This window comes from Tenebrio molitor, chromosome 3, assembly GCF_963966145.1.
Source record: "Tenebrio molitor chromosome 3, icTenMoli1.1, whole genome shotgun sequence".
Taxonomy (NCBI): domain Eukaryota; kingdom Metazoa; phylum Arthropoda; class Insecta; order Coleoptera; family Tenebrionidae; genus Tenebrio; species Tenebrio molitor.
Window position 1 is genome coordinate 18,808,929 of NC_091048.1, and position 15,622 is coordinate 18,824,550.

The window sequence follows — 15,622 nt, forward strand, 5'->3', positions numbered from 1 at the left end:
GTCAGTGAGTGTAGTTCAATTTGTTATTTTGATATCGACGTTTAGAACTACGATTGTCAGCATTACAGCTACCTTTTAGACCACATCATAACCTACACTTGTGTTTATTCAACAACAATAACAGTAGGTTTTCTAAATTTCAATGTTTTTGAAGAAAAATCTACAATGGAATGGGTGAACGCGTGAGGCCTTTGTGTTGTTGTGAGTATTTTGATAATAACGACGAACGCAGTCACATCTTGGCTTGTTGCTGCAATTGCGTCGATTTGGATGAAGGTTTTGAGAGGTAAGCGTACAAATATTTGTAGAGTAAATTGTACAGATTTGATTTTAGTCTTATAACGGGTCAGGGTTTTCCTGAACGTAATCGCTCCCAACTAATGGCTACAATTCATGATAGATTACGGATACCCTGGCGCGGAGGCGCCAAACAAGTTGCATTCGATGCTATTCTGCCAGTGTTTATCTTGCCAACAATGATTCTCTTAGCTTCAATCAGTCTCTGGTGGACAATTTTCTCGTTCACTGCTGTCATTGTGATCTTAGCTTCGGTGTTCAAATTTTTCATTCGAACAATCCCAAGAACAAAATTTTTTATCGTGTGGACAGTTACTTCTATTATTATTCTGTATGTAATATTTGAGTTGATTGTTATTCCTTTTCTGGAAATATTGGTCGAAGAAAATATTTTGTTGAGTATATTTTTCGCCCTATTTCTGTTGTGCCTCTATTTGATGAGAATTAGAAACGGCTCATTAGGAAAAATTGGAGAGAATGAGGCTGAAAGCGGTTTTGTTGGAACATCCAACAGATGTTTCATCTGTCAAGTATTGGTGCCTGATAAAGACCATCATTGTGTCTGGTGCGTCGATGTTTACAATGTAAACATTTTAACATCTAAATTGTTTCCTTTTAGGTTTGACTGTTGTATAGGACGACATAACCAGTGTTTGTTTATTCTGACTCTCTTTTTCGCAATCGCATCATTGTTGTACAGTTCTAATTTAACATTAACGTCAGTGTGCCATCCCTTTATTTTTTATAAAACCATTTTATTGCCTGACGATTGTTCAGATGTTTATCAGCAATTTGAGTAAGTGCTGATAACAACTATTAAATGTTTTTACGTAGTGTATATATTTTTTCAGGTTGGGGCTTTCTTTTGTGGCAGCTTTATACAGCCTAGGTTTAGCGGTCATGCTGTTGCTTCTATTTTTACATCAAATACTGTTAGTTTCACTTGGAATGACGAGCAAAGAATGGAGGAATTTGTCATTCTGTGCTAAATGTTTTCTTGGATTGTGTTCCAAAAGGCCACATAATTATGGATTTGTTAAAAACTGGTCCAGAATTATGTGTTGGAACAGAAATTACAGTAACTTTTTAAATACGCGTTAAAAATATGTGCTTGAATAGATTTTTTTCAAGATATCGCACTTTGCTATCAGATCCATAATGTTAAACAATATTGAAGCAATTTGGATGAAGTAGTAGTAAATTTTCGAATAAAATAAACGCTCAGTCTGTGCTGCAACAACCATTATTCATTTGAAGTAGAATACCTAAAAAATGTATGTATCATTACAGGGTTGAAGGTGACACATTTTGAAATGTAATTAAATAAATAAAGATACCTAAATACATACTTCACTTTTTTTTATTCTTTTAAACCCAATCCGTAAGTTTTATTATTAAATAAAACACAATTTTATCTGATCTTCACAATTTTGTCGTAGAAAATGTGAACGATAATAAATATTTATGCATTAAGGGAGATATGAACATGAATATCTCCCGTGGTGCATACAATATTTTATTTTTTAGTCTCTACTTAAAAGTTAAAATTTTATTAATATGTAGTTATTTATTTAACGAGTTCGTGTGTAAATTGGGCTTTTTTTGGTATGAGTGGGTCAGATTAAAACGCGAGTGAAACGAGCGTCTTAAAGGCCCACGAGTGCCAAAAAAGTCCAATTTACTCAAGAACGAGTTGAATACAATGTTTTTTTGTTCGACGACCCCCTTAAAGGCTCCAAATCGCTTAAAATTAACTTGACGTTTCGTTTTGACAAGTTGTCACATTTATCAAAATCCGTTCACACATGAGAAAAATCTCAAATTTTGACAGTGTCGAACAAAAAAAATATTTAGCAGGGAAGATTGCGTGAATATGTGGTTGCTCATGAGTTTGTTGCCAACAATGTGGAGGGCGAAAAAATTTGACAAATCCCAAGGGAGATATGAGTTGTTTTTCACAATCTGTATCTATGACGAAAAGAAACAATATCGGGTTACTAAAAAATAAAACTGATTTTAAATGACTTAAATTTACTCCCGCATCTCCGATGCATGGTCGGGAGCATGGTAGAAACTTCCTCAATTTCTTCTGCTGCTGAGCGGATCCTGCCTCTTATTTACAGGAATAGTCTTCTGAGGCATCTTCTAAATCTAGAGCATTGTCGTTGTTAGTTGGAAGTATCATCTTCCAGCATTTTTATAAAATTGTGGATGGTACCTTTTCCGAATCATTGTGAAGGGGGCACACAGCTGTCTTCAAATTTACACTTTCAAGGCATTTTACCAGGTCTTCCTCTTTGTTCAACAAAAATTCGAATTACAACGTACATATACGGTGCAGAAACCAATTCGGATTATCGGGTCATCACTCAATGAAAATCCTGAACGTCTTATTCAAAATAATCGTTAGTAAATTTTTGCTTATTATTAATATTTCTCACCAGGTTGATCAATTTACTTTTTAAACATACAAAGTTTACGATCCCATAATTCTAATGTTTAAATTTTGTCTGAGACGTGGGTTATCTACTCGTATATAGGCTGGACCTTCGTATAGCATATTTGCGATAATAGTGTATGTATTATGAATATTATTATGATACAAGTTTATAAGGAAGCCTTTAAAGCACGCGCGACGAGTTTATAAGAGCACGACGCGTAATATCTGTGGTATTTTCAATCCAAGGAGTCGATAAAAAAAATTAAGTAATTTTAATGTTTTCATTTTTTAGCGCCCTGACGCTATTTGGAGCGCCTATTTGAAAAAATAAAAAATTCATGTTGTAGAACCTACTTTCAATCTAGATTATTGACCGCAAAATTCAAATTTTTAGGATGATTAGATAGAAATAGATTAGAAATATGGTTAATTGAGATTATGGTCCATCTGTATACGTTACGTAGGTATACATATTTTGGTAATCCTGTAGATACGGGATCTCAGATGTAAACAGCGAGAATGCATTTAGCACATAGCCTAAGCACGCTCCGCCCCTAACTGTTTAAGAGCTGACCTGACCTGACCTGAAAAATGATGTGACAGCGTCCTTATATCGAAAAGAACTATTATTTTGCGGGTTTGAACCTGATATCTGGGGCCGCCGCAATTTCTGATCACGCGCCGGCGCAGCTGTGCCAATGCTTTGGCTATGTGCTAAATGCAGATACAATACAATTAGAAATGGGATACAAACATAACGAATAATGTATTGTATCTTCTCACTATCTCACTTAATTAAAATGTGTTTTAGATTTCCTAAAAAAAATAACAATATTGAATTAATTTCATAATGTAAAATGTGCCCGAGTGCCACCAACAATCAGCAATATTTATTTAAACAGTAGTTCATTTGTTCCAAGGTGTAAAGCATTTGTGAGGTTATGTCTAAAAAGTTACCGATTTTAATTTAGAAATTTCGGTATATAGCTTAAGACAACAATTAAAATAAAACTTTAGAAGCAATTATATTTCAAAAATAATGGCATATATGAAAAAAGTGTCACAGTGGTTAATAACAGACGCAGGGAAAAAGTTTGCATATTATGCCACAGGCACTGGAACAACGTGCCTTTTATTAGCCCACTTTTTGCCCCACACATTATTAATCGAACAATACAAAGATATATTCCATCTATACAAACATGGTTTTTCTGTTCCTTTAACCAAGAAACTACAAGAACGATTTCAGAAGACCTTAGACCTACTTGAAATTGAAGATCAAGACCGACATTTATTTAAACCATTTGCTGCTTATGGATTTGATATACTTAGTATGGGTAGTTCATATAGTAAGTACGGAGTAAGGATTGGTATCCCAACCCACTTCTTTTATGATGATGAAACTTCTGTTGATAAACACTCTATCAAACTTCGTGGAGATTCGATAGTATGGGAGATGGATGAAGGAAAATCATTTCTGAAGTCACTTGTTGTGTCTGAAAACGCACAAATTTATGCAATGGCTAGGGAAATAAGAATTCGAGAGACTCCCATGAAATTAATTGAAACTTTTGCTTCTGTAGTATCTTGTTTGGGCATGTATGGATTGTGCAGCTCGATAAATACTAAACTGAATTTATATACAAGACCCAGAGTATTGAGGTTAATTATGTATTGTCTAGTAGGAGTCTTTAGTTTTGGAAGTTATGCACTTGTTAAAGATTTTTCTCAAGTTTTTTATGAAACTAAAATTGATGAAGAATTGAAGAAGAAAAATGTTATATTTGCCCAAGGTGGTAAAGAATTTTACAGCAAGCTTGCAGATAGAAACATTGCTTTGCGTAAATTGTTGGGGACGGAAGGAGAAAGAATATATAGCATTTTAGGAAATGAAAATTATTTTCTTAGATATAAGCATGTACCAGTTGTGCAAAGAAAAATGTTCTTTGAAGAGCCATTGTAATATGTATATAGTTTATTAACGCTAGTTATACAAAATAATAAATAAAGTAATGATTTAAAAACAATGCCATTTGTTTGAATTCCAAAATGAAAAAAAAAATCTTCATCACATATACAGGGTTCCAAAAACACCTGCATTTCCTTAAAGGTGTGTCATCAAGGTTCAAGAAGTATCATGGAGTGCTGAAAAATATTTTTCAAAAATCAATGTGATTAATGCTGAAAAGCCATTCTAAACATCACAGAAAAAAATCACTAGATTCACAAAAAAAAATTCTCTTCAAAAACACTAAATTTGACCCATGCAATTTAAATAAAATAAAATTAGCCTTGTATCTTCAAAATAAATGATGTTAGAAAATTGAAAAAACCTCAAATAGAATTTAAACACTTCTGTGTGCCCAATTTCAATGAGCTCTGCTAAACTGTTCTGGCTGCAATTTCCCACCCTTCTTTTCTTCAGCCAAGTATCGTTCGATGGTTCTAATTCCACAACCTTCAATACAAAGCAATTAAGTTGTGATACAACAAAACAAAAACACACAAATCAATACCAGTATACTCCGCAGTTTTTTCTATTTGAGCCTTCTTGGTTAAGTCAGCAAAATCGTTGGAGATCCCATGAAAGACTCTAACGATCATTTCTTTCTCGGCTTGTGAGAAATTTGCTATAAATATGCATTAATAACTGTTGCTGTTAGCAGAAATCCAACTTACGCCGTTTCATTTTTGTTGATCGAAATTGAGACATCTTGACGTATAAAAACTTGTTTACCTCTAAGAACTGTTTTTTTTTTTTTTTTAATAAAGGAACACAGAAAGACTCAAAACACACTTTAAAACAAAAGGAAAACTAAGACGCGATAACCCGGAAATGACAGTCGGCACTTCGGATCTCTGCTTCGGCAGTGTGGCGTGTATTCTCTGGCGTTGGCGTCTATGGTGTTGGCACGTGGTTTTGCAAGAGTAACCAATAGGGAGGTGCAGGATTTTGTAAATGCGCGCGCAACCGCCAACCAGGAAAAAAAATACTAGATATCTAGTGACTTTAAAAAACACCGGTTGCACCAACGTGAGTTAAATTTAACTACAGATTACAATAAACAAAAACATTGTTTTAACAATAAGTAACTAAAGTAACTTAACTAAATGCTCCTATAGAAATGCTCTACTTGTCGTATCAACGTTTCACATACTTATTGTAATACCATATCTCTGATACCATGGACCTAAATAAAATTTATTTTTTCCAACTTTTTTTTTTTTTCTCAAAAATTTCCTTATGTAAGGTAACAAAATTTTTATACTGGCGTTTAGACAATTAAAAGGACTATCAGAGTCAAGAAAAAAAATAGGTGGTTTCCATTTAACAAAAGTATCGATGACGTCATAACTCGAAAACAAATGACTGCTTGGAATTTTATTTTATATTAAAATATGTATTTTTATAAACTAAAATTGACCTGTCCAAAGATTTTTTTGAAAAAAATTTTGTTTAATTTTTAAGAAATTTATTCCGTACTTTTGCCGCTCACTGTAAACCGGCCCTTAGTGGCGAGAATGCATTTAGCGCATAGCCAAAACACTGGCACAGCTGCGCCGGCGCGTGATCAGAAATTGGGGCGGCCCCAGATATCAGGTTCAAACGTGCAAAATAATAGTTCTTTTCGATATAAGGACGCTGTCACATCATTTTTCAGGTCACGTTAGGTCAGGTTAGGTCAGGTAAAGTCGGCGTTTTAATTTTTAATATTTAAAATTCGCGCTTAAACAGGGGTGGAGCGTGCTTAGGCTATGCGCTAAATGCATTCTCGCCTCTTACCCTCTTAGTGTTGCCAGGTTGCCACCCTGTCTGTCAGTTTAGTCTCGGCGGTAAAACGTAGGTTAAGGAAACAACAATATTTATTTTACGAGTTACATTTTGTGCTCTGAATATTCTGCAAACTAAATACGTGTTTATTTTAGTTTGTAAAGTGTTATACCAGAAATTTTATTTGTATAAGAAACACGAATTATGATCTCTTAACTTTGATGTTTTAATTAAGTGACAATGGAGACAAGAAGCCGACTCACAATGAATACTTCAATGAAAGCGGCACTAATTTTTGCAGATGTAAGTATGTTTCGTTTCGAGTAGGATCAAAGTACATCTTTTTGGATTAGGACTCCAGTGATGAAGACTTAGCTAATACTGACAAAGCTTTACCAGACTTAGTCAACACTGATGACATTAAGGAAGAACTAGAAGAACTTGCTTTTGATCCATACTCTGACAAAAAATCTGAAAAAAGATTTACTATTATAGAACCCACCCTGAAAACAGAAATTAAACAAGAATTGTTTGATGAGGATACCAATTTTCCCATTAATACAGAGGCATTTGAAAATTTCCATATTAAAAAAGAAGTTTTGGAAGAACTTAGTTCTCCAATAAAAACTGAAACATTTGAAAATTCAGACTCAAATTCTAGAAAGAGTTTGAAGAGTGTCAAAATAACTTCATATAAAAAACGTGATTCACCTTACAAATCAGTGAGCGAAAAGCTTGGACCATCATCAAGTCATGTTAATAAATTTAATTTGGATGAAAATAATCAAAGTTTCCAAAAGTACGGTAATTTGAATAGCACATAGTGTTAAAGTTGTTTTGGTTTTTTTTTTAGCAGAAAATTACGTAAGAATGAAATGGAAACTGATCCATCAATTCTAAGTAGAAGACAAAAACAAATTGACTATGGAAAAAATACAATTGGTTATGACGAATACTGCAAAGCTGTACCAAAGTAATGGTTTTTATAGTAGTTGCTTGTTTACTTTATTGTGGATGTTGTTTTTAGGCATCAACGTAAAATTGATGACCCACAAACTCCCAACAAATTTCTAAAATATTCAAGAAGAGGATGGGACGGGTTAATTAAGCAATGGCGACTTAAATTACACAAGTATGATCCTGATGAACCAGATGATTCATAATTTTAAAGACTTAATTAGGAAGTAAGGCATATACATTTATTTTACAAAGATTTTAAGTTTTTTAACTGTAAAGTTCAATAAACGCGTTGATTTTAATTCAGAAAATTTGGTGTTTTTTTCCTTAACTTAGGGTTTTTTAAAATTCATGTTGGTGACAATTAAATTCGTTTAAAATTTGTCAACTATATCATAACTAGATTCACTTGATTAAAATTTTAATAAGTTTTGTGTTAAATGTTCAACAATATAATTTAGAAGTTCTGTAGTAGTTTCAAAATATAATGACAATTTATACAGAAAGCGAGTTAATTTTTACCATCAACAAAAAAGGTAAAAGTAAATTACCTCATGGTGAAGATATACATGAAGAAAGTTGCAGTAATGAAGAAATTAAGATATTGTCTATTTTATGGAAAAATGGTAAAATGGGGGCTGCCTATTTTGATTTTAATGAAAAGGTGGTAAGTTATTGAAATATCAATAACAAGTTTATTATTACATACTTCAGGAATTTATTTTATGTGCTTTATGTGATATGCGATGGATTTATATTAAAAACAAAAATTTCAATTAATACAAGAAAAAAGTTAATATAACAGTACTGATGAAACTTTTAACTATATTTGCGTGGTTATAGGCGAAGGTTAAAACTTAAGAACACCTTAGAGACATTGGTGTTTAGAGGAGCAAATTAATTAGAAATATAGATTTTTTTTTAATTTTCATTTTATGAAATATTTTTCACAGCTCTATGTTTATGAAGAAGTAGTGGATTTAGGAAATCAATTTTTTGCGACATCTTCATTATATCGTGAAGTATCCCCAAAATATCTTATTACAATTGGACATGTAAACGATGAATATGTCAAATATTTGATTGATACAGTATTATCAACTAATGATACTACTGCAACAGTGGATACAGTTAGAAGTTTGCCAGCCAACATGTTTTTATTATCGCTTAAAGAATATTGTATGTTTGTAAATACATATTGCAATAAATGATGCTAAATTTTTATTCTTTCAAGCCTTAGACATATGTAGATCATTGCTCTCCGATCTGAACCTATCCGGCGATACGGAAACCACAGAAGTAGAAAAAGAATTGTACATAAATTCTTTAATTAATTTTGATCACAAGATGTCGGTACACGCCGCAGGGGCGCTCGTAAAGTGTCTTGATAAGAACTGGGCTCATTTCATTTCCAACAGAGAAGAACTGGCATATTTAGATGTGTCACAAGTTTCTCTGTAGGTGATACATTTTATTTTTTGCATTCTACTTAGGCAATTATTGTAGGAAGGGTCATGTTTTAATAGATGGGACTACGTTAAACGCTTTACAGATTTTTCAACAATGTTCGCATGACGCTAGTTTCAAAAGAGGTCTGCAGTCCAGCAATCGTGAAGGTTTAAGCGTTTTTCGCCTTTTTTCATCGAGTTGTAAATCAAAATTGGGCCAAACAAGTCTCAAGTAGGAAAATGCTTCATTTTCACGTCACCTTAATATTGTTTTTCTTCTAGAAATATTTTACTTAAACCGATTAATGATCCTCAAGAACTTACTAAGCGTTTAGATTTCATAACATTTGTACTGCATCCAAGTAATCAAGAATTTGTTGAAAGCTTACAGGACAATATTAAAACACTCTCAGAGGTTTCTGTAAGATTAGTATTCTATGTTTTATAATTTTACTAAAATGCTTAATCTGTAGCTGATTCTTGCTAAAATAAAAAATTCAAGAGCAAACCGTGGAGACTGGCGCATACTATACAAAGTATGTTGCTGTATTATATTTGTTAATCAAAATCTTATAAATACATCATTTCAGTCCATATATCACACGGTCTTTATCAGGGAATTAAGTACTCCGTACCGAGACGCTTGTGAAATGTTGAGGGAATTTTACAATTCTATTACAATGGAATTAATCGGCTTAGAAAATTCGATAAACAACGCAATTGATTTTTCTGAAAACAAAACGTCCGGTCGACCTATTATAAAATTCGGTTTGGATGAGAACTTAGATGCCAGTACGTCAGAAAATACACCTTAGATAATTATTCGTTAACTCAATTAACTTTAGAAAAATTACGTCGACAAGATATAGCCCAACATGTGTCAGCTGCTGCCGCAGTAGCAGCCGACCAGCTTCCTGATTATTTACAAGAATGTGCCATAGTGTATTTACCAGAAATGGGACATCTTATAGCAATCAAAGAGTGGAGTCCAGGTTGCAATCCGGAAGATTTAAAAGAATTGGGATTTCATTTTATGGTAATTACATTTGATACATCAGCCGAATTTTTCTTCAAATTTTACGTATTTTTTTCAGTTCACTTTGAGGGGAACTATTCATTATAAAAATCCAATGTGCTTAGGTAACTATTCATTTTGCCCATCTCCACGTAATCTGGTTTTAATACTTTACTGCTTTAGAATTAGATGAAAGCTTAGGGGATATAAATGCGGAAATAATAGCTCACGAGAACAGAATTCTGCAACGTCTATCATCTTTTGTCATTAAATACAACAAGGATATTAGAGAACCTCTCCGCGTGCTGGGTTTGATCGATGCGTAAACCTCACATCAATCGCTTTTATTTTATTTACATTTTTTCAATTTTAGCTTGATCGCCTTGGCGAAAGTCTCCGCTCAAAATAATTATGTTCGGCCCAACTTAAACACTGACAATATTGTCGAAATCCAGGACTGTCGCCACCCTTTACTCGAATTAGTATCCAGCTTTGAATCGAATGATTTTTATTCAGGACAGAACTACAGTCACGTCAAAATAATTACAGGCCCAAATGGTAGCGGTAAAACTATTTATTTAAAAGAAGTTGCTTTGGCCATTTATTTCACTCACATCGGTTCATACGTTCCTGCCAGAGCTGCTAATGTTGGCATGATGCATAGCATACATTCCAGAATGCAAGCTACGGAATCGGCATCCGTGCGACTGTCAAGTTTCATGATCGATGCGATCCAGGTATGAACGCCTTTTTTATTAACACGTGGTGATGAGTATCGCATCCAATTTAGGCGACGCAAGCAATACACAATGCCAAGCCGAATTCTCTCGTCTTACTAGATGAATTCGGAAGAGGAACTACTGAAGATGCCGGTTTTGCCTTACTGGTTGGCATTTTGCGCAATCTTAGTGCAAGAGGAAAAGAATGTCCTCATATTCTAGTTTCCACGCATCATCAAAACATCTCGACTTATTTTCCAGAAAACCGTGTAGTAGATTACCTAAAAATGATGCATTCTGAAGAAAACGGAGTTTTGCTTTATCTTTATAAAGTTGTTGAAGGTGTTTCCAATAGTTTTGCTTTTAATATAGCTGCACAAGTTGGTTTAGACGATGGAATTATTAAGCGAGCAAAGGAATTATTTGAAAGCAACAAAACCGCAAACGCTGCGGTGATGCATAAAAATCTTAGTGGAAACGCATTGATCAATTTTTTAAAAGATATTGATATTCCTGAACCAGATGTACTAAACTGATAAACTATAGTCGCTATTGTTAATGTACCGCTATATTTATAAAATGCTTCTTTTTTATTTTAAATACACACGAAAATTTTGGGGTTTTTAATGTAGTAAGGTTGGTGGTCGGTAGTTGTAGGGTTGTAGTTGGTAGCAATGTATTGCCAAGAATTTATTATGCATTTATTTATCAACTTCATTGGAGTGTTATAGGTGTTATAATCGAATAGGGTTATTTACATTGTTGTACGATTTTAATAAGGAAAAGTTAATACAAAATCTGCAAAATGGCATTGGCAATGCAGAGGAAAGCTAACGTTAGTATTCTTTTCAGGACTATGTTGTTAGACACTAAATGTTTTTATTATAGGTTAGGTTACCTCCTGAGATAAATAGAATCTTGTACATACGCAATTTACCATACAAAATAACGGCAGAAGAAATGTACGACATTTTTGGAAAATATGGTGCAATCAGACAAATTCGTGTTGGAAATACCCCAGAAACCAGAGGAACAGCTTTTGTGGTGTACGAAGATATTTTTGATGCAAAGAATGCTTGTGATCATTTATCAGGGTTCAATGTGTGTAATAGATATTTAGTTGTATTGTATTATCAAGCAAGTAAAGCATTTAAGAAAACTGATATAGAAAAGAAACAGGAAGAAATTGATAAAATGAAATCGAAATATGGAATAAATACTTAGGTTATATTTGTATCTTGACTAATACATTTATTATAATTAAAGAATATAGCTTTTCTACAATACATGTAATTTCTGATAGCTCAAGCTTTGTAGAACATTAAGTATAATTGGAGGGTGTGTTGAATAATTTGTACATATTTTAATAGATATAACTTTATAGTTAAAAATGTAATTTGAATTTTTACTTTATTGAATTCACTGAATGTTTTGATTACATTAAAACTAATAAAAAGAAAATCAGACATTCAAGAGTTGAAATTGAACAAACTGAATCATTAAGGTGATTGTTGTTCCAGTTAAAGAGACAAAGCTCAAGATTTTATACTGGTTGCCCCAAAATTCGCGGAACAGCTTAGCAGTACGTTGTTAAATAGTCGTTAAAATATCAGGTAAAAATGTTTAAAAAAATGAATCTTCCTTTTTGTATCTAGAATATATGGATGTATTCGTTACACTAAATGCGGCAACATTTAAAAACATTCTGGCCCGGTTGTACAGGGTTGTTATAAATGTTTGTAGTCCAAGTAGGCCATGAATTTGTGCCGCCTTGTTTCGATTCTGCACTGTATCTAGTGGAATATTGGTATGAGTGAGCTCCTGACCAACTGAAACGGTAAAATTCGCTGTTAATGTCAAATCACTTGATTACCGCAGTCTTTAGTAAAAGTTAAGAGTAAGAGTGTTAAGACCACAGACGACGACGATGAGTATACAACAATGATCAAGGTTAGGTTAGTAAAATTCTGTAAGTTTCAAGTAAATTCATTTTCAGGTTAACTGTTCTCTTCCAAATTCTCTCTTCTAATTATCAGTTTCTCCTAAACACATTTTTTTAGGATAAAAAGGATTTTTAGGATTGCAATGGGGTACACCGTGGAACAGACTACCTTCATGGTAATCTTGCATTTTACGGTGGCAAATGTGCGCATGTGCAAACTTCATATACTGACCCCCTGTTGTCAACGGTATAATTTGCTAATTTACTTTCAAAATATAAATTAGACAGGGCCCAATTTTTATTAAGAAACTACTACCGCGTTTAAAATTAATTGGGATTCAACAATTTGATCTGAAGCAACACATTTTCGCCATATAATAGACATTTCTACGCATGCGCACATTTGCCACCGTAAAATGCAAGATTACCACTTTCATTATTATTTCATTTTATTAAAATGGTGTACGAGATGAAAACAGAATGCAATCATGTAAGGATCAATATCTCGCAAAGTTTCCTAATTTAGAGATAGAGGAACAATCTTTAATGACCCACATTCGATAGATTGTGAATAGACAAAACTAGAGATGCTTCAAAGGAAAAGTCATCGAGAAGGCTTCAAGTTGGTGAAGTTTTGAGAGAGAGAATGGAACAAAATCCCAGAACATCATTGCTGTCAGCACAGTCAGGTGTAGCACTGAGCACATGTCAGAAAATTGTGAAGAAAAGATTAAATTTGCACCCTTATAAAATGTCATTGTTTCAAGAACTGAAACCAGCAGATTATCCACGTCGTGTTGCATATTGCAGCTGGTTTTTAAACAACCTAAATGATAACAGAACTTTGGATTTGTCATTCTTTTCCAACAAGGCATGGTCCTGCAAGGGCGTAGCAATGATTTTTTGCTGGGGTGGGCCAGACTTTAAACCAGACGGATGATAGATAGATATTGCAGATGTATCTTGTTTTTAATGTGTTTTACTTTTATTCTGGAGTGGGCCAGAAGGATTCTGGGGTGGGCCGGGCCCACCTGGCCTCCCCCTTTACTACGCCCTTGTGGTCCTGCTGTAAGTTCATAACCTGATTGTACTCAGGGAGACAGTAGAAGTAATAAGTATATCTCCTCTTCCATATTTGTTGCTGATTTCATTAACAACTATTCCAGATTGGATCAACACATGCACCTGTCTGACGTCGCCCATCTTGTGTATCCTGCTCCTCCACATTATAACATTGGAAATCATTTAATGCACATTAACAACAATAAAACCTTGCTGGACAGTTAAATAGCTTTAATTTGTTGCCATATAACACATAAATAAAATGTCTATTTACAATGATTTCATTCTCTCATTTTCCATCAACAGTTTTGGAATCTTGTGGTACTTAACATTGTTTCCTCGAAACTTTTAAAACAAAAACGATTCAGTACCCATTGAATAATTTAACAGCAACAATTCAGTTCTACACACCTGTGGTGAAACACCAGTGGATAAGTTTACAAAACTGAAATAGAGAAAATTTAATTTTATTGTCCGTATGAGATGGATTGAACCATATGAACTTGAAAGTTCACTTTGATAACAAATCCCGTCTTGATGGATTTAAGTCACTGTTACTCACGGTATTAAAACGTTGGAACAATCTCTTTAAACGAATCTTCACTGTTGTGGTTAATAATTCAAAGAATTTTTTGAAGGTAAACATAACCTCCTAATGTCAAGAATAATAATCTACTTCGTATCATTTTCGTATTGAACTATGGAACGGCAAAAGAAAAAATTTCATTTGTTTTCATGGGCTCGTTGACTACAAACATTTATAATAATCTTGTATAAAGCTTAGTTAACATCGTGATTGGCTGATTCAAATAAAATGTTAAATATCCTCCAATCAGATCGCTTGACATTATGTTAACTTTAACAACGACTTGACATCGCTTTATACAGGGTCATTATAAATGATTGTCCCATCGTAGTTGGCGTGTGGTTGGCGTTGAAAACCCACACAAATATATCCATCTAAATGAAAGAGAAAAATCAAAGTCATGTTGCCGTAGGTACGGTCGATGGACAAATAAAACTGGGACACTTGAAATTTAAGCTATGTAAATCACACTGTTGAATTGTCAATATATTTGTCAGTTTCTATATAATATGTCATACCAAAGTTAACCTATTTGTGATAAAGCCGTGATTAAACGATGAAAATTTGTAAATTTTGAATTTATGTGATTGTCATTTTTGTCCCAGTTTTAGAGTTTTATTTGTCCATCGACTGTACGTTATTTGAGGTAAAACGGACATAAAATTAATACTTGGAAATAATGAAGAAAATAATTGCAAACCTGATCACTATCGTTTAGAATTATTATGCCACTGGCTAGTAAAAGAGAAATAGTCAAAATCTTGCTTAATATTTAAAATAAATAAGATCAAAGCTGCACCTTTTGAGCCCCCATATCTTCAAATCTAAGAAGTATAGAATTTTAAAATTATTTTTTTCATTATTTTCTAACATGTGTTATACAGCGTGATCAACAATGACTGAGTCTGTTGGCAATGAAACAATTGAAAATACTGGTGATTTTTGTCTAGTAATTGGCACTGACCGGATTTTTTAACTTGAGATGACATTAAACACATTCTTGGTTATGCAGGTTATGTTTATACTATTACAAAAATGAACCTTCGTTGGTAAGTTTTAAATTTGCCAAATTTCATTGTTACCAACAGACTCAGTCATTCTTGATCCACCCGTACTAAGGACAACGTAACATTTTATCTGCCCCGCCCATTTCATTTTCTTAGTTACCAATCAAATAGGTTGTTAAGACGATCTGATTTACACAGTAAAAATTTCTGTCATTCGAATTGCCTTAATGACATTTTATTTTTTAGAACCTAAAACAATAATTGTGGACTTGACAGCAAAATTCTAACCTTAACTTTTTTACGTGGCAAATGTAATGAAAAGTTGTACAGATTGAATCTGGCTTTGATTCTGATTGGTCAATTTTTGTGGGCGGAGC

At 33.5% G+C, this 15,622-nt stretch overlaps 5 protein-coding genes and 1 long non-coding RNA gene across 10 annotated transcripts; all 6 read left to right on the plus strand.

Annotated features, from left to right (window-relative positions):
* Positions 1–50: 50 nt before the first annotated feature.
* Positions 51–1,645, plus strand: GABPI (zinc finger DHHC-type palmitoyltransferase GABPI). Its single transcript, XM_069041223.1, has 5 exons — positions 51–286; positions 335–862; positions 917–1,093; positions 1,149–1,375; positions 1,429–1,645. Exons 1-5 carry the CDS (start codon positions 171–173, stop codon positions 1,470–1,472), a joined length of 1,092 nt encoding a protein of 363 aa, XP_068897324.1. The 5' UTR covers positions 51–170; the 3' UTR covers positions 1,473–1,645.
* A 1,826-nt stretch (positions 1,646–3,471) lies between these two features.
* LOC138125554 (transmembrane protein 177) lies at positions 3,472–5,508 on the plus strand. Its single transcript, XM_069040933.1, has one exon. The coding sequence runs from the start codon at positions 3,777–3,779 to the stop codon at positions 4,698–4,700; it is 924 nt and encodes a 307-aa protein (XP_068897034.1). The 5' UTR covers positions 3,472–3,776; the 3' UTR covers positions 4,701–5,508.
* A 996-nt stretch (positions 5,509–6,504) lies between these two features.
* Slbp (Stem-loop binding protein) lies at positions 6,505–7,777 on the plus strand. Of its 3 annotated transcripts, XM_069040935.1 has the most exons (5): positions 6,505–6,612; positions 6,665–6,812; positions 6,863–7,308; positions 7,363–7,482; positions 7,537–7,777. In XM_069040935.1, exons 2-5 carry the CDS (start codon positions 6,750–6,752, stop codon positions 7,670–7,672), a joined length of 765 nt encoding a protein of 254 aa, XP_068897036.1. In that variant the 5' UTR covers positions 6,505–6,612; positions 6,665–6,749; the 3' UTR covers positions 7,673–7,777. The 3 variants fall into 3 exon arrangements, with proteins under 3 accessions (XP_068897036.1, XP_068897035.1, XP_068897037.1); XM_069040934.1 differs by having other exon boundaries at positions 6,540–6,812; XM_069040936.1 differs by having other exon boundaries at positions 6,541–6,812; positions 7,366–7,482.
* Positions 7,778–7,912: 135 nt separating this feature from the next.
* Positions 7,913–11,477, plus strand: LOC138125553 (mutS protein homolog 5-like). Of its 2 annotated transcripts, none has more exons than XM_069040931.1 (12): positions 7,913–8,133; positions 8,420–8,645; positions 8,701–8,923; positions 8,973–9,146; positions 9,197–9,335; positions 9,388–9,450; positions 9,505–9,706; positions 9,760–9,950; positions 10,009–10,054; positions 10,113–10,251; positions 10,303–10,666; positions 10,720–11,477. In XM_069040931.1, the coding sequence occupies exons 1-12, from the start codon at positions 7,954–7,956 to the stop codon at positions 11,182–11,184; spliced, it is 2,412 nt and encodes an 803-aa protein (XP_068897032.1). In that variant the 5' UTR covers positions 7,913–7,953; the 3' UTR covers positions 11,185–11,477. The 2 variants fall into 2 exon arrangements, with proteins under 2 accessions (XP_068897032.1, XP_068897033.1); XM_069040932.1 differs by having other exon boundaries at positions 10,119–10,251.
* On the plus strand, positions 11,329–12,044 carry Sf3b6 (splicing factor 3b subunit 6). The gene is made up of 2 exons (XM_069040937.1): positions 11,329–11,483; positions 11,537–12,044. The coding sequence occupies exons 1-2, from the start codon at positions 11,454–11,456 to the stop codon at positions 11,870–11,872; spliced, it is 366 nt and encodes a 121-aa protein (XP_068897038.1). The 5' UTR covers positions 11,329–11,453; the 3' UTR covers positions 11,873–12,044.
* A 1,512-nt stretch (positions 12,045–13,556) lies between these two features.
* On the plus strand, positions 13,557–13,931 carry LOC138125557 (uncharacterized). Of its 2 annotated transcripts, none has more exons than XR_011157483.1 (2): positions 13,557–13,698; positions 13,757–13,931. It is a non-coding gene; the product is annotated as an uncharacterized lncRNA (long non-coding RNA). The 2 variants fall into 2 exon arrangements; XR_011157482.1 differs by having other exon boundaries at positions 13,566–13,705.
* The last annotated feature ends 1,691 nt before the right edge of the window (positions 13,932–15,622 follow it).

Excerpts from the sequence above, each read along its gene's own strand:
- Slbp (XM_069040935.1), top strand. The coding sequence starts at position 6,750 with ATGGAGACAAGAAGCCGACTCACAATGAATACTTCAATGAAAGCGGCA. Across the intron at positions 6,813-6,862 it reads CGGCACTAATTTTTGCAGAT|GACTCCAGTGATGAAGACTT; the intron begins GTAAGTATGTTT and ends TTTTTGGATTAG. Across the intron at positions 7,309-7,362 it reads AATAATCAAAGTTTCCAAAA|CAGAAAATTACGTAAGAATG; the intron begins GTACGGTAATTT and ends TTTTTTTTTTAG.
- LOC138125553 (XM_069040931.1), top strand. The coding sequence starts at position 7,954 with ATGACAATTTATACAGAAAGCGAGTTAATTTTTACCATCAACAAAAAA. Across the intron at positions 8,924-8,972 it reads GATGTGTCACAAGTTTCTCT|GAAGGGTCATGTTTTAATAG; the intron begins GTAGGTGATACA and ends CAATTATTGTAG. Across the intron at positions 9,707-9,759 it reads GGATGAGAACTTAGATGCCA|AAAAATTACGTCGACAAGAT; the intron begins GTACGTCAGAAA and ends AATTAACTTTAG.
- GABPI (XM_069041223.1), top strand. The coding sequence starts at position 171 with ATGGGTGAACGCGTGAGGCCTTTGTGTTGTTGTGAGTATTTTGATAAT. Across the intron at positions 287-334 it reads TTGGATGAAGGTTTTGAGAG|TCTTATAACGGGTCAGGGTT; the intron begins GTAAGCGTACAA and ends ATTTGATTTTAG. Across the intron at positions 1,094-1,148 it reads GATGTTTATCAGCAATTTGA|GTTGGGGCTTTCTTTTGTGG; the intron begins GTAAGTGCTGAT and ends ATATTTTTTCAG.
- Sf3b6 (XM_069040937.1), top strand. The coding sequence starts at position 11,454 with ATGGCATTGGCAATGCAGAGGAAAGCTAAC. Across the intron at positions 11,484-11,536 it reads CAATGCAGAGGAAAGCTAAC|GTTAGGTTACCTCCTGAGAT; the intron begins GTTAGTATTCTT and ends TTTTTATTATAG.
- LOC138125554 (XM_069040933.1), top strand. The coding sequence starts at position 3,777 with ATGGCATATATGAAAAAAGTGTCACAGTGGTTAATAACAGACGCAGGG.